Here is a 15,419-nt window from a genome sequence, read left to right as displayed (position 1 = left end):
ATGCAGACACTGATTCTTGGCAAAGACTATCTCTTCTCCTGTGTGGGCTGTGTGCCCAGGGGATGGAATGGAAAAAGTGTTTCCTTGGCCTGTAGCAATTTTGGAGACCAGGGAAAGAGAAGTGTTAGTAAAGATAGAATTTCCCAACTGGGGAAACTAAACCGATATTAAAAGATGCTAAACACAAACAGACACACCCCACACATCCATAAACAAATGAATTTGAACTACCTGGGGTTGAATCAAACAAATATATTTCCTAACTATAAGTTTTTTAGAGCAGCAATGTCAAAAATGGAAGCCTTAAGGCATATGTGGATATTTTCATCTTAATGGCAATTAATTAAAATTAAAAATCAATTATTCAGATGCAGGAGCCACAATTCAGTACTCAGTGGGTACTCACTCAGTGAGTGGGTACACAATTCAGTACTCAGTACATGTGACTAATGACTATCTTATTGGACAGCACTTATTCCAGAACATTTTCATCATTGCAGAAAACTCCATTGAACTGTACTGTTTTAGGGCTTTTAATGTGCCAGTTACCTAAAAAGAAACATGGTATGAAAACTTTCCCACATATGTTTAATACTTTTGTCAAAGAAATAGTATAATTGTGTTCTAAGAAACACAAGTTGGGAAAGAATAATTCTTTACATATTTCAAAGTACATATATTTTCATTCATTTGATTCTCCCCCATAACATTGTGATATACTAGCCTCATTTTACAGATAAGGAAATGGAAGCTCAAAGGCAGGACTTGGCCACAGCTACAGATCAATAAATAGCAAAATCAAGATCTGTCTGACCTCAGATTTGTTGGATTCCAGTGATTACTTCCCCCCAGCTGACCCCCAACCCCACAACACACACCTCCTCCCACCCCCACCCCCACACCCCCCCTGCCAACACACACACACAAACAAAAAGAAATGAAAGTTGGAGCCATTGTTTTACGGTCCTCAGGAGTTACCAAAGAAACTACGATGGGATTTCAGGTTGAAAGCAGCAGATGGATCAAGAGCATGTCAGTGGTTGCCAACTTTTTGAATTCACTAATTCAAAGAATGTACATGTGATATTTAAAGCTGAACAATGTTGTCCAATTAGTTTCTAGCATTGTCTTGGGGATAAACACTGCTTGAAAGGGAAATGAAAGTAGAATTGAAGATCGAAGAATAAGGGTAGAGATGTGCAAATAACCCTCTATACTCTTTCAGTACAAAATAATTGTGTAATCTCACAACATCGTGTGAGGCCTTAGTTCAGTTATGAAATACTCCTTAGACCCAAACTACCCTCTGCTGGCAAGCAGGGTTTTGCTTTTTAAAACCCCACTGGTGATGTCTAACTGCATAACAAATCAATGAAATCAATTCAGTAAAGAAAAAGTAAGTTAAACAGGGTACTCCAAAAGGAAAACAGTGCCAGTTAACTAGCCATGTTTTTCTTTGCTTTTAGTTGTATCTGTATCAAAAGCACAAATTTTACCATCATCAACAACTGCCTTCCATTTGTGTAATATTTTATGATTTGGTAATACTTAAATAAGCATTTTCCATTTCGATTGTTGCAACTGCCTTGTAAGGGAGAAACATGTCCTATATTTTAAAACATGAAGCTGAGGTTCAGAGAAGTCAAGATCTTATAGTTGATAGGAGGCGGGCAGAGCCAGAGCTCAGGTCATCTGACTTTTCTTCAGTTTCTTCAGCATTTCGTGCTGCTTCCATGATAACTTGTTTCCACTTTTCCAAGAATTACTGAAACTGGATTTTTAAATTTCCCTTTTGGAACTTGTAGGAAAAGGATAAGCAGCTGACCTTTTCCTGGGATTGACTCAGAAGACCATTTCTGAAATGGTCTCATAGTCAGAAATAGACCCTGGATAGACATTTTGACCCAACCCCCATGACATGGTTTTCCAGCAAAATAGAACCCCCAAAACAGTTCCATAAAACTTCCAGACAAAAACTTTGCCGTGCAAACATTTATTTCCCATCTCTTTGCTGTCACTTCTGAAAACATCCTAGGTGTAAAGAAACCTTTGTTGCGGGACCTGTCAAAATATCCCCTATTCTTTTAATCAAGAGAAGATCATCAAAATACTAAGGATATTTATATTGAGAGAAAAGTGCAGTCAGCCCATGGAAAAAGAAGACCAGGCTTTGTGCAAAATGTGGGGCTAAGGTCCACCTATAGCTATAAGATACAGCATTTAAAAACTCAGACTTTGTAGTTAAATAGGCCATCTGAACTATATGACATTGATCAAGTTATTGAATATCTCTGAGCCTTACTTTCCACTGAGATAGTAGAAGTATTTTCCTTCACAGCTTATTGTGGGGATGAAATAAGATAATGCACATAAAATGTGTAGCATAGCCAGCATAACTGGCCCAACAAAATAAAAAGTGAGAATACAGTTAAAAGTTGGTAGTGGTAAATGGGAAATATTGGTAGGGATGGGTGGTAATTAGTATGGTTTCACACTAATGTATTACGCTTACAATAAACCACACAGATAAACACAACAAACTCAAGATTTCAAACTGCTTTAAACAGAGGAACAAGGCTTTCACCCCCAAGGACTCTCCTAAGTTGGAAGCAGATCCTGAGATGATGAGTTTTGATGGTTAAAGTTTCTTGAAAATCTGAAAATTCAAAGATTCGAATTTCAAAGTTCCTTGAAAATCTGAAAATCTGGAGATAGAGGTGCTGGTCTAGGAGTCTCCAGAGAGCAGAGTTTTGTGGTGTGTTGGAGGGGAGCTGGTGGGGAGGGGGAGACATTTTCTTTGGGCAGAATTTCTTGGAATTTTCTTGGAGTATTTTGATACCTGTGCTTCTAACCAATGTGAAAAAGCCTCAGGAGTAGTTGGAACTTGTCTGACTGAACAAGAACCATTTGGAATATTGACTTGACTTTCTTAAGATTGTGAGACAGGTAGCTTTCCCGTATATCCCGGACATATGCCTGAAGATAGGCAAACCCCTAAGTCTAGAGACCTCTCTGGTGTGCTCATCAGCGTGCATGCCGACCTCTGTGTGTCCTCTGTGTTTCACATGTTTGTCATTGACAGCCAGAAAAGTAAATCCAAGAGACTCTTAAAAATCATCACAAAAATCATCGCAGGCAACCTCTGCACAGACAGGCTCTTAAGCAGCCTCCTTTAAAAGCCAAAATCCTCTAAACCCAATGTGTTTCTGTTCAGATTCCACACACAAAGTATGCTCACAATAGCTAATGTACTTTCTTATATTTTGTTCTTTGCTTACCATCAAGGGTTTGCTTATATTTATGAAGTTGCTGCTCATATCAGAAGGATAATTCTCTTCTACATGTTTTATAGATATATAAAAGTATTTATATACATAACACATATTTATATATATATACACACACACACTCACACACACACATTCTCACACACACACACACACACAATCACACACACACACATATACAGACTTTCAAGGTGGCACTTAGTGGTAAAGAGCTCGCCTGCCAGTGCAGGAGGCAAAAGAGACGTGGGTTCGATCCCTGGGTCAGGAAGATCCCCTGGAGGAGGGCATGGCCACCCACTCAAGTATTCTTGCCTGGAGAATCCCATGGGCAGAGGAGCCTGGTGGGCTACAGTCCATAGGGTCGCAAAGAGTCGAAAGCGACTGAAGCGACTTAGCACACATGCACACATATATACATATAATGTGAAAAATCTTTTTTCTTCAAGCTCTAACCTCTGTTTTCATTTTGGACATAAATTCTGAATATGTAAAGATCAAGAAAACGTATCATAAGTTTCATGTGTATCATGATGAGAATGAAAGCTACCCACTCACCCAGCCAAAAGAGTATTAAGTATATCTGTCACAGGGAGTTATAAAAGGATTTACCTTTCACTGGGTGTCACATGACAACAAAAGGCAATGAGCTTCAGCTTCAGCCATCAACCATAGTTCAACTGAGTGATTTTTTTTCTTTATGGAAAAAAAAAGAAACCCAAACCCCATGCGCTACAGTGTTGACTGTATTAACTGCTGAGGTGAAGAAAGTGTTGGTGATTAACATTTTACTGTGGGAACAGAAAGGTGGATCAAGTGATAACAGCACTTTGGCCACCTGCGTCTCTAGCCTTTTCTCATACCAGTTTGTTTTCCAGGTGCATCATCCCCTGCTCGGCCAGCCACCCCCTTGGTTCCTTGCAGCAGCACGACCCCACCTCCACCTCCTCCCCGGCCTCCGTCTCGGCCAAAGCTACCTCCAGGGAAGCCTGGAGTTGGAGATGTGGTATGTTCCCTTCTGCCCTGTCCCGCTCAGAAGCATACAGTGGGAATGACAAACAGAGTCCAAATGCCTGAACATGGGTCATCTCAACTCCAGGTCTAAGCTTTACAGCACCTGCACCAATGGCCCTGATGGGTGAAATCTGAAAGTCACTGCAATCAGAGAGTGTATTTCAATTGCCCTCAAATCTCCACCATCATTCAAGCCATGGCCGAAAGTAGTAGGAACAGGATCATGGGGTCTTCAGTTCTTCCCCAGTGGGTTTGATGAAAATTAAGATAAAAATACTCAATTGTCCTAAATCCTTTAGAATGGGAGGTATTTCCTTTCACCGTATTTTTCTGATTTTGAAAGACTCCTAGAGAGGATAAGTCCAGATTTCTGACCCCAGACTACAGAGAAGTTATTGGTGGTATACACACTGGGAGAATATAAAGGAGAGTGGTGGCTCAATGAATTTTTTTTGGAAGTTTTACATCATGTTTTAAGGTGAGGGGTGGAAAACTTTCTGTGTGAACAATTAAGAGACTCTGGCAGAGGTAAATTTCTTTGAAATTCACACACAGGAGTCACAGGGTAATAATGATGTCCCTGACATCTGGTTTAGCCAGCACACTACAGTATTTTGTGTTCAGATATCTTTCAGTAGGTATAAGCTCTCACTTTATACTACTTACTTAGTCCCTAAGGGCATGTCAGTTCACCATCCTGAAACATCACTGACCACATCCCAGATCTCGGCTTCTCTTAATGTGATATATCTGTTGAGTGTAGCCCATTATAGATTATGTTTCCTCTGGCTCCATCCACAAGCTCTTGTACAGATACAATCAATTTCAATGAAAAAAATGGTACCACCCATCCTCTTTTAAGAGCCTGAGTTGTCATATCTGGAGCTGGGAGATGTTAAAATATGAAAGGAAGACCTGTGAATCTAACTTTCCATTTCTTTTCTTCTCCCTGCAGCCCCGACCTTTCAGCCCTCCCATCCATTCTTCCAGCCCTCCTCCGATAGCACCCCTAGCCCGGGCTGAAAGCACTTCTTCAATATCATCTACCAATTCCTTGAGTGCGGCCACCACTCCCACAGTTGGTAAAAATTGTCTCCTCTCTTTTAATCCATTTGTGGTTTTGACTGGCTATTTTTTTATGATCTGAAAACCCTAACACCCTATGTTTCTGGTCAAAATTGTTTTGCTGTGTGTTTTGCTACTATCATCTGACTCTTCTTTTAAAAGCACCTTCTCAGCAAAGAAGGCGAATGCTTTAACTAAGCAAATAAGCAAGTAAAAGAATGTGGAATTCTCTTATTCTCTCTCCATACAGATGTATTCATAAAGGTAAAGAAATCATCAAATAAGATCTTGTAATTTAGATATTATTTAGATATCTTTGAGAGAATGTTTATTTAAATTCCAACCATGTAACCCATCAGAAATAACAAAATTTAGAACTTTTCTTTTCTTGAAGCTTTCATTTCTTCATCACCTTGGTTCTGCTTATGTTGACAGATGGTATAAACATGAGCATTGTGGGACTTGAGAAAATGTTTTGACATTTTTTCTAGTGCTTTTCAGTGATGTGTGGTCAATTTTCCCCAAGAAATAAGTCATTGCTGGCATTTTCAGTAAATGCCTTTGTGCCTCTTTCCTTATGGTGTGATGAAAGTGAAGAGTTGAGAATGACTGCTCAGCTGGATGGTTTTCCCAGGTTTAAATGCCTCATTTTGCCTGGAGCATCTTCCCTCTTCCCAAGGCTGGTCTCTGTCTACCCACCTTCCTCAGCTCCTGCTGCTTTTCTCATGTTTGCATGGTGTCTCTGACCTCGACCTTTCCATTCCGTTTTTGCCCCTTGTCTTCCTTTATTGTCTGAATGCCCTCCAAGTCTCCCATATTAAGTCTCCCATAGTATAAGCCAGCTGGCCCATGCTGCATTGCTTGGGAGGATCATTAACCAACGCTGAATAAATTCCTGCTGCTACTTGCCAAAGAAGAGCATGCTACAGAGTTGTCCCTGTGAGAAGTACTTTGATCAAAGCCTGAAGCTCTTCTGGAGAAGAAATCCCTCTTTTCCCAGGGAAATAAGTTACAATGTGCCTCTTAGGCCCCTAAAGAGAATTTCAACCCAATCACCTGCTTCATATTTTTAATCAGACCATCCCCAAAGAATTCTTCAAATTTGGTGAAAATACAGTCTGCTATCCAATTTTGTATGATTCATTAACAGACAGATATTTAACATGATTTATATAGTCAAGTCTATTCTTTATTTGCATCATCAGTTGGGGTAATTCAGGGCTTCCTATTTTTAGATGCCTATTAGCTAGTTTCCTTCTGGGTTTTGTTGTCGTTACTGTTTTGTTTTTTCTGTGACTTCCAACCTTACTTTTGAGCTCTCTTTAATGCTCTTGATCACCACAGCCATTTCCTTCACTCCTGCTCTGTTGGTTTTCTGTTGTTTTTGCCTCAAGGTCATTTGTTCCACTCACTCCCTGTGATTTTCCTGGTTGTTCAGAGAGAAAAGTAACAATAATAAATTGTCATTCAGACAGTAGACCTTAAGTGACCTCAGTTGACTGTCTAACCTATTCCTTCAACTCACTGAGATTCACAGAGAAAATGGCACACAGAGCATTTGACCTGTGGCCATGTTTTGTATCATGTGTTTTTATGCTCTCTGCTGCAGAAACCTTAAAACCTGGCCAGTGACTGTGATCCTCAGCACAGCTAGTATATATTCTTTCAAGATGAGCCATACAGGGGCTAAAAACAGAAAGAAAGAAAGAAAGAAAAAAGACCACCTAAGAGGCTAGTCGCATTGCTTCATTGCTGAGAAGCATTCTGATTTAATCTCTTCAGCTCTGTTATTTATATTTGGTTTTCATCTTCCTCGATCTCTTCGTCTTTATTTCCTGTGGCTGTGGGTCACCTGACAGCCACTTCTCTCTGAAGTAAATGTGTTGTCAGTGACCACGCAGCAGCACCTTGCATAATGTTTATCTCTCTTTGAAGAGATTGTACTTTGGCTGTTCAGCCCCAAGGGGCTGACTGTTCATGACTTGACTTGGTAGGTCAACTTAAGAAAGTCAGATGGCTTGGGAGAGATGGAGAATTTCAGCAGCAAATTCTTGACTTCAGTGGCTCAACATTTCTCTCCCTCCACCATGATGCTTTCTTGACATTTCTATGACACGTGTCAAAACAGGGACAAGTGTGGCAAAAACTGGATACTTACTATTTGTACTTGCTTAGTACAAAGTTTAATATAATTCGAGGACTAAATTTTTGAAGGCATGTCTGATCTTCCCACAATTCATCTAAGAATACGCCCCTAGCAAGACATTGGATATAAAATTTTTTCATGAGACCTATGATTATAAATTAGTAAAACTGATGCCACACCTGAAAATAAGACTTTCTATTTTCTATTCATTTTCTATTTTGAATGTGAATAAGTCACATTCAAATAATGAAGTGTTCCTTTGTGACAGTACTTCACTGAACTTAGGATACCTTCAATTAGAAGCTGCGCTATTATTTTATATATGACTGAGAAAGGGAGGGGAAGCTGCCAGATGAGTTAAGGTGCAATACTTTCTTATCATACTGATTTTAACATCCATCCTAATTTCAGAGAGGTTAAAAAGTCCACATATTAGCATGAGTGAAATACCATAAACCCCTTTTGTACTGAAAGAAAAGCTCACAGGATCTTCACTATTTGAAACGGTAGGGAGGGGAAGTCTGGTTAAAATTATGTGAGTAAAGAAAATATTTAAAGTTAGTCTAAGAACCAGACTCTTAGACATTTAGAGATAGAGATAACCAAGGAATTATCTCTAATTGTAAATATCCAATTTATTATTTGCTTCCTATTTCTATGTGTGACAGTCATTTTTTAGATGCTTGCAAAACCTTCCTTTGCAATCTACCCCAATGCAAAATATAACGATAAAGACAATTTGTCTTCATTCTTAAATTCATTATTAATTATGTTTCTTCAACTGTTCTTTATGCATTTTTAATTACATCTTTAACATCCCAGGAATCAGTAATGAATGAAAAGTAATCCTTTACGGGCATCAGATGGACTTTGATGCTTCCTTTGGTATAGAACTTGGAGCAAAAGTGATTTGTATTCAATACAGAAATATTAACCATAGAATCTGAAACTTAAAACATTTCCTCTAAGCTTTTGTCTCTCCAGGCGGGGTGGAAATTCTGACTTAAATAAGCTTTTTAAAAAATATATCTGGGGCCACGGCCATCTTGCACCCCAAGCCGCATCCTCGGAAAGAAACGCGTGAGAGGTCTGGTGTATAGGGCTAGATATAGGATTTCTTTAAAAAGCAAACCCACGTTTTCTCCAAAGTCAGCAGCGGCTCGGCCCTGACCTCGCAGGGGCGGTGGGCACGGGGTCTGTGCTGCCCAGAGCCAGCACCAACCATGCGGCTTGGGGTGCAAGATGGCCGTGGCCCCGGGGCACCGCACCTCCTCTTGATTCTAAGCCACATGCTATGATGATGAGTAAACTGATTTATTTTCTACCATTATTGGACATTAGGACAAACGGAAAATAAACACAAAAACACAGACCACGGTGCTGATTCTGGTGTGGTTTCTACTCACCATGTGAAAATGAACTATCAACTGTGTAAAGAGAACAACGTGACTTTAGGGTAAAATGCAGGAAACTTTTTTTAAAACGTTAGCCTTGTAGTGTGAATAAGATTGCCGTCACCTTTTGTGTGATGGCCTGCCAGGTCATATCCTTTTTTTCGGCATATACTTTTTTAAATACTGTAATTAGTGCAGTAACCGTGGGTTTTTTTGTGCAACTCTTCTAAAACATTCAGAATGCAGCCATGTTTATTTTTTCTGTTAAAATGTTTTTGACAGTTCCAAGAGCAGTCTTTTGGCTCAGACCATTTCTTGTTCTGTTTTCAATGAAATCAATAAAAAAAAAAAAAAGAAAAAAAAAAAATATATCTGTGTTAATATCAATTATTCTGCACAAAAGGAAAGACCCTTAGAGACAGGTATTCTTGATCCCAATTTTAAATTCCCACACTTAATTTTAGTATTTTTCCCCTCTTTTTTTTTTGGAAAAGCCTGTCCCCAATACTGGCTTCCCCATCTCAGATCAATTGGAGACAGTTCCCCTGGTTAGCTCTTAACGAAATTTTTCTTCTTTACTTAATCTGATTGTTGCCCTGATTTGGGGATCACCCACAGAGATGTTATGGGGAGGGAGGTGGGAGGGGGTTTCATGTTTGGGTACACATGTAAGAATTAAAGATTTTAAAATTTAATAAAAAAAAAATTATAAAAAAAAAAAAAATAAATCAAGCACAGAGCTATCCAACCACCCATTTTTTAAATTCTAAAAAAACTTAGAATTTTTTTTCTAAGTCCTCAATATCTATAACCATAATTTAAAAAATGATAAGCATGCTGTTCAACCTTTAAAACCTATTCTTTTGTAACTTCAGCTCAAAGAAAAAGATGGCAGTCTTGGAGTCTCCTCATTTTAAGGAGATTGTAAATAAAACATCAGTTTTTCAAAAGAAAGGAATATTCTCCACCAGTCCTCACTAGTAGGTAGGAAAAGGCACTGTTACAGGCAGCTACTGGCAGTGTAATCTTTTTGTGTCCTATTTTCTAGGGGTATTATGGGGTGTCCTTCTTAGTGCCACTTCCTATTCCTCTACTGTAGATATTGTAGAAGTTGCATTCACTTATTCTAGCCACCAAGGAAGTCACATGTATCCTCAAAACTGATTGACAGGGACTTCCCTGACAGTCCAGTGGTTAAGAATCTGTTTACACTGCAGGGGGCACAGGTTCCCTCTCTGGTCAGGGAACTAAGACATTGCATGCCATTTGGCGTGGTCAAAAATAAAGAAATAAATAACATGGAGAAATAGCATCATCTTAGTATTTTAAAACAGCTGATTGACAGGTGCTAGTTTAGAGCCTTAAGAATTGACAAAGTACTTTTTCTGCCTTTTTCACTAAGCCTAAGAGCCAAGCTAGTAGAATATTTTCTAAGAAGCATAGTTTATGAAGTAATTGTACTACCCTCATCTATTTCCTCATCTTATACTTCTCTACATTGTAGGAAGGATTCTCCCTTACTTGTCTTGGTACAGAATTTATTCAATTTTCTGTTGAAGTTATAATAATATCCTTCAGATCTGTGGCACTGAGGGATCTAAATTGCATAGAGTAAAACTTAAGTTATCTGCATTTGTTTGCTGGTAAGGAGGGAGACCATGTACATACATTCAGAATGCTTGGAGTTCATAGCAACTATTGTGACCAATTTAATACAGAGACATTTGGCCATGATCAGTACCATAGCCAAAGATGGAATTACAATAATGCTGTTCAAAACTAACAATCCATAAGGACCAAGGACAGGTGCAAAGGCAAATTGAAGTTGGATATTGATGAAGTTGAAATGAGAGACTTCATTCAGGGACCTCAGATTCATACTGTTGCTTTTTTGTGATCTCATTAAAAGCCTCCTCTTTCCCCATGGGGAGGCAGGTGCATGCTGGGTGATCCCATTGAGCTGCCAGCACTCTGTCAGGAGGTTCTGTTGATGGATATATGTCCAGTCACTTGAGAATTGTGTCTGAGTGAAATATACTTGCACAAGTCAATTATTAATGACAGTGCCTTTAACAACTCCCTGAAAAGGTGGGGGTGTGATTTCTTCCATGGATTTGACTTCAGCAAATTCACAGATGCTAAAATCTGGCATTTAAAAAATTTCCATTTCTGCTCTTAGACTCATCATGAAATAAACACATCACTTTTTTATACTCTGTCCATAATCCCAGTGTCTTGGGTTTTGTTTCCTTTTTTCATTAAAATCATTCCTGTGTTTTGATTAGTAAAGTGCATTGCTTGATTTCATTTGAGATTTGTATTTGTGTTTTTATTTTCGTTCCTTTATATTTTTTTGGTTCAAAGTGTCAGAAGATGATGTTTTTTATGACAAACTGCCCTCGTTTGAAAGGCGCTGTGAAACGCCTGCAGGTATGGTGCTAGCTGAGTGATCTTTAGATATCTAGACTTTAAAAATCCAAGCCATTATGCCATCTGAATGCTAAACTTCATGGACATGCTGCTCACCTCATGAGTGTCCGGTGCCTCTCAGATGCACTGTCTACTGACTCTTCATCATGAAACTCATGCCACCGAAATGTTTTTTTCAAAGTGAACATATTATAAAGCAGTAGGTTGCATGACAGTTTCTCAGTGAAAAGGTTCAAAAAAGGGGAGAGGCTATTGCTTTGTGAACTAACAAAGGGAGGGATAATTTAACTGCTCAGAATTACATATCCAGTGATGGCTTTTTTATTGAAAACGTAGTAGAGCACCATTAGTAATCTTGTTTTTCCTATGGTACATAGGTAAAGGGTGTTTTGTGTCTGGTTGCCTAAGGTGATTCCAGGGAAGGGAATGGAAGATATATGGCGTCTTCCATGAACTTTCAATTGATATGCAATGCTGTTGTCATTGAAAACCTCAGCTAAGTTTTATGTAACCCGTAACTCCTAGTTTCTTTTTTAAAACATAGAAGGGGATGACAGTGAAGATGAAATAAACACAGCAATTGCTGAGTGACAGTTTTCCCAAACTAGTGCAGTTAAAATATGCTGACGCCCCTGCATGGCCAGGAAGACTTCTGCTCCGTGCGCATCAGCACCAAGTACCAAGCTGCCAGCAACACGTGCCTATCCGTTTAGGCCTACATAGCTTTGCTTTTGCTTTCTATTTCCCAAACTAAAAAAAAAAAAAAACAAAAAACATAGTTTGCCAGCCCTCCCTTTTCCCTGCACGCTAATAGCATGCAGTGCCTCCGCCCTCCCCTTAGTGAGATTAATGACCTGCTCTGTAACTCATAATGTGTCCTTCTCTCTCCCTCTCCTTAACCTTTCCCATCCCGCTTCAACTCCTGGCCATACAGAGAATGAACAGCCTTCCCTCGTTTGGTTTGACAGAGGAAAGTTTTATTTGACTTTTGAAGGTAAGTAGTACATAGCATACCAGATTCTAATTTTCCCTCCCCTCATGCTTTTCCCCATTTGCATTTTAAAAATTCCCAGTTTTCTGCAAAAGACCTGGTCTCACTTTCTATATAAAAATGCTATGGCTACTTAGAAAATGTTAAATACTAAAGAAAATACTCCATGAATTTGGTTTGTATGAGATCTCCAATTTTTCGTATTAAAAAATTAAAGCTAATTTGCAGTTACTATTGGTTACTTAATTAACTGAAATAAATTGAAAAAAAAAAAAAAAAAACCTTTTTTGGGCAAGGAACTTAACTCTGTCAACCAGGGCTCTTTCCTAACTCTTTTGCAAGTGCAATGAAACAAATATAAGGACATTTTTGGTTGGAACTGGCATTTAGTTTTGTTTTGGATAATTAATATTTCAGGTACAACATCCATTATTATAAAATGTAAATATATTCTTATGACAAGGAATGCTGCATGGGAGATCAGAAAAGTGAAGAAAAGAAAAAATATTTTCATAAGTTCTATTTACAGCTTCTGATATGGAAATTGTAACTGGAATGACTAGTAAACTGGATAACTACCACTGGACTTGCCATTTTAGAAGATGAAGGAAAATAAACATAAGTGTAAAGTCAGTTATCTAACCTCAGTGTTGGATAATTTGTTATTTCTGCATTAAAGATTAGCATTCTTCTGTCTTATATTTAAATTCTAAATCATTTTAACAGGCCAAGCATTTGATAAAATGACCCATTTAAACTAATGGTATAGGAAAAATTAAGTAAGTGAACTTAACAAATGGACTATCTTATACATATTTATCACTTAAGCCTTCTACTTTCTACAATTTTAAATAGCTAAGTTTATCTTGGGATAAAAAGTTGGCAAACAAAATTTTTACTCAAGAATTGATTCTAAATATGGTCTTTGTATTTCATGATAACAAAAAGAACTTCTCTAAGTTAAGTGTGTGTTTTAGCACAATTTAAAATATTAGAATGACTGGCGCAAATTCTCAAATAGTTTGTGTGGTGTGACATTTTTCTCTTAACAGTGACTTTTCTTTGCAAGATGGTCCCTTTAGCTTGGAGTGGCTTTGCTAGTAGCAGGAAATATTGTCTGATTCAAAGCTTCCCAAATACTGATGTCTCTCCTGGCTCAGGCAGAGAACAGGTGGCTAGACAATCTTAGAGAAGGATGAATATTTTCCACATGATGTTGGAAGCCTTCATTGCCTCGGGTCATTAATTTTGTAATAACCAAGATGCAAAATCTACAAACTTATGACCTTCTAAACTTTCTCTTCAAATTAGATGAGTAAAAGTGCCCAGGTGCCTTTTTACTGATCAGCGCATCTCACAGGAGACACTATGACTGAATAGGTTGATGATCTTGACATACTGCCAATACCTGCCTATATGAAGGCTCTTTCTCTGGTTCAGCTTGACTGCATTAAAGGTTGTAGTTTACCCTGTTTTAAACAGGAAATTAAGCCATGTGCTACTGGCAACCTTCAAGTAATGTCTGGGCTCCAAAAAAACTTTCATAGTTTTTTGTTGGTACAGTTTGTTATGGCTTTAGAGCATCTATTGGCTGGTTTGCTTTTATTTTGGTTAGGATTTCTTTAAACCAAAGAAATCCAAGAGATAGACTTTTTGTAAGATTCCAGTCTAAAGACAGCTTTCGATTGTTGGCTTGTTTTTAAAATATATCATCAATCAAACATAAGTATTAATAAGCATGTGGAATAACAAAGTGAACCACATTTTTTTTTCATTTTATGAAAAGAAAATATTTGTTAGTAGATCTTGGGGGTATCTAAAGTTGGTAGGTAACATTGCCATTCTAATTAGTAAAATCCAAATTCCTTAAACATTTCAATTTGAGACAAGAGAAGTCACACAAGGAAAGAGGTTGAACAGAAATTAATTGAAATCTCTAGCTCTGTGTTAGCTTTATCTTGGACTTTGCTCAAGGCTTGGAAGTATAAACAAGGTTTTCCAAGGGACTATAGGAGAGGTCATGTCATGAATATGTCCTACTCATCTATCAAGAAATGCTCATGCAAATTAAAGTACATTTCAATGAACTTTAAGGGAAGACTTAGGAGGACATCTTACCCCCTGAAACTAAAAATAACACAAGGGTGGCTATCTTTTAAGAATGGGAAAAGGCTTGTTTTCATGGTTTATGTAAATTAGCCTCAGGTAGTTTTAGCTAATGCAACCTGGAGTAGTTTTTTAAAATCTTCTGCTGTGATGATAAAATGGCATAGAAACATGAATTGTTAAATTGCCTTAGAATAGTGCCCTTACTCAAATTTTAAACTACAAAAAGACACAGTCATTCAACATATTTTATTGAATAGCACTTCTAGTATATTCTTCTAGGGCACTCTGGCTTTACCCATATTTGTTATTATTAATGTTAATTATCATTATCTTCAATTCTTTATTTAGGGAAGAGGACCAGATTCCCAGGTCAAATAGTCATTTGTTCTAAATAACTTTTAAGTTATTTGTTGGCATTTAAATAGTGTTTTATCATGTTCAAAACCTTAGCCTGTCATATCCATTGCTTTTTCTTACAGGCCTCTGGTCAGTGGGTTACCCAGTGAGTGTTTGAGCCACTTACCAATCAACCAACTAACTAATGAACTTTATGAACTTATTTGGAAATAACATGAGATGCTTCACACTTATAAATTTAACTTAACAAGAGAGATAGAAAAGTGTTAGACAATGCTTCTAACTCATAAGAGCTCCAAAGCTTGTCTTAATGGTTTAGTTTTAAACAATTTCACTGAAATTTCAACCTATTTAAGTTGAGCTTAAAAAAAAGGTAAAGGTTACATAAGGTAGTACCTGTTAAAATTCATTCATCCAGGAGTATATCCTACTGAAGCTATCAAGTCTTCTGAGATGAAAGGAAGGGAAGGACATCCCATAAAAAGTAGAAAATGTGACTATTAGCTATTTGAATAATTCCCTAGAACATTCAGACATCAAAATGTTTCCAGAAATGTGCTGTCCCTCTCTTTGTTTAGCTTATTTAACTACAAAATCATCTTGTATCTGGTCATGAAAAACAACAACCT

At 37.9% G+C, this 15,419-nt stretch overlaps 1 protein-coding gene across 1 annotated transcript in view; it reads left to right on the top strand.

Annotated features, from left to right (window-relative positions):
* Positions 1-15,419, top strand: part of SGIP1 (SH3GL interacting endocytic adaptor 1) — a 156,065-nt gene that overhangs the window by 86,698 nt on the left and 53,948 nt on the right. Inside the window, exons 15-18 of the mRNA XM_068961192.1 lie at positions 4,163-4,290; positions 5,254-5,380; positions 11,268-11,333; positions 12,268-12,327. Of these exons, the coding sequence (XP_068817293.1) occupies positions 4,163-4,290; positions 5,254-5,380; positions 11,268-11,333; positions 12,268-12,327 (381 nt within the window). The remainder of the gene's footprint in view (positions 1-4,162; positions 4,291-5,253; positions 5,381-11,267; positions 11,334-12,267; positions 12,328-15,419) is intronic.

Source organism: Capricornis sumatraensis, chromosome 2 (assembly GCF_032405125.1).
Source record: "Capricornis sumatraensis isolate serow.1 chromosome 2, serow.2, whole genome shotgun sequence".
Lineage (NCBI taxonomy): Eukaryota > Metazoa > Chordata > Mammalia > Artiodactyla > Bovidae > Capricornis > Capricornis sumatraensis.
Note: the sequence above shows the minus strand (reverse complement) of the source record. Positions and strands in the feature narration are given on the sequence as shown.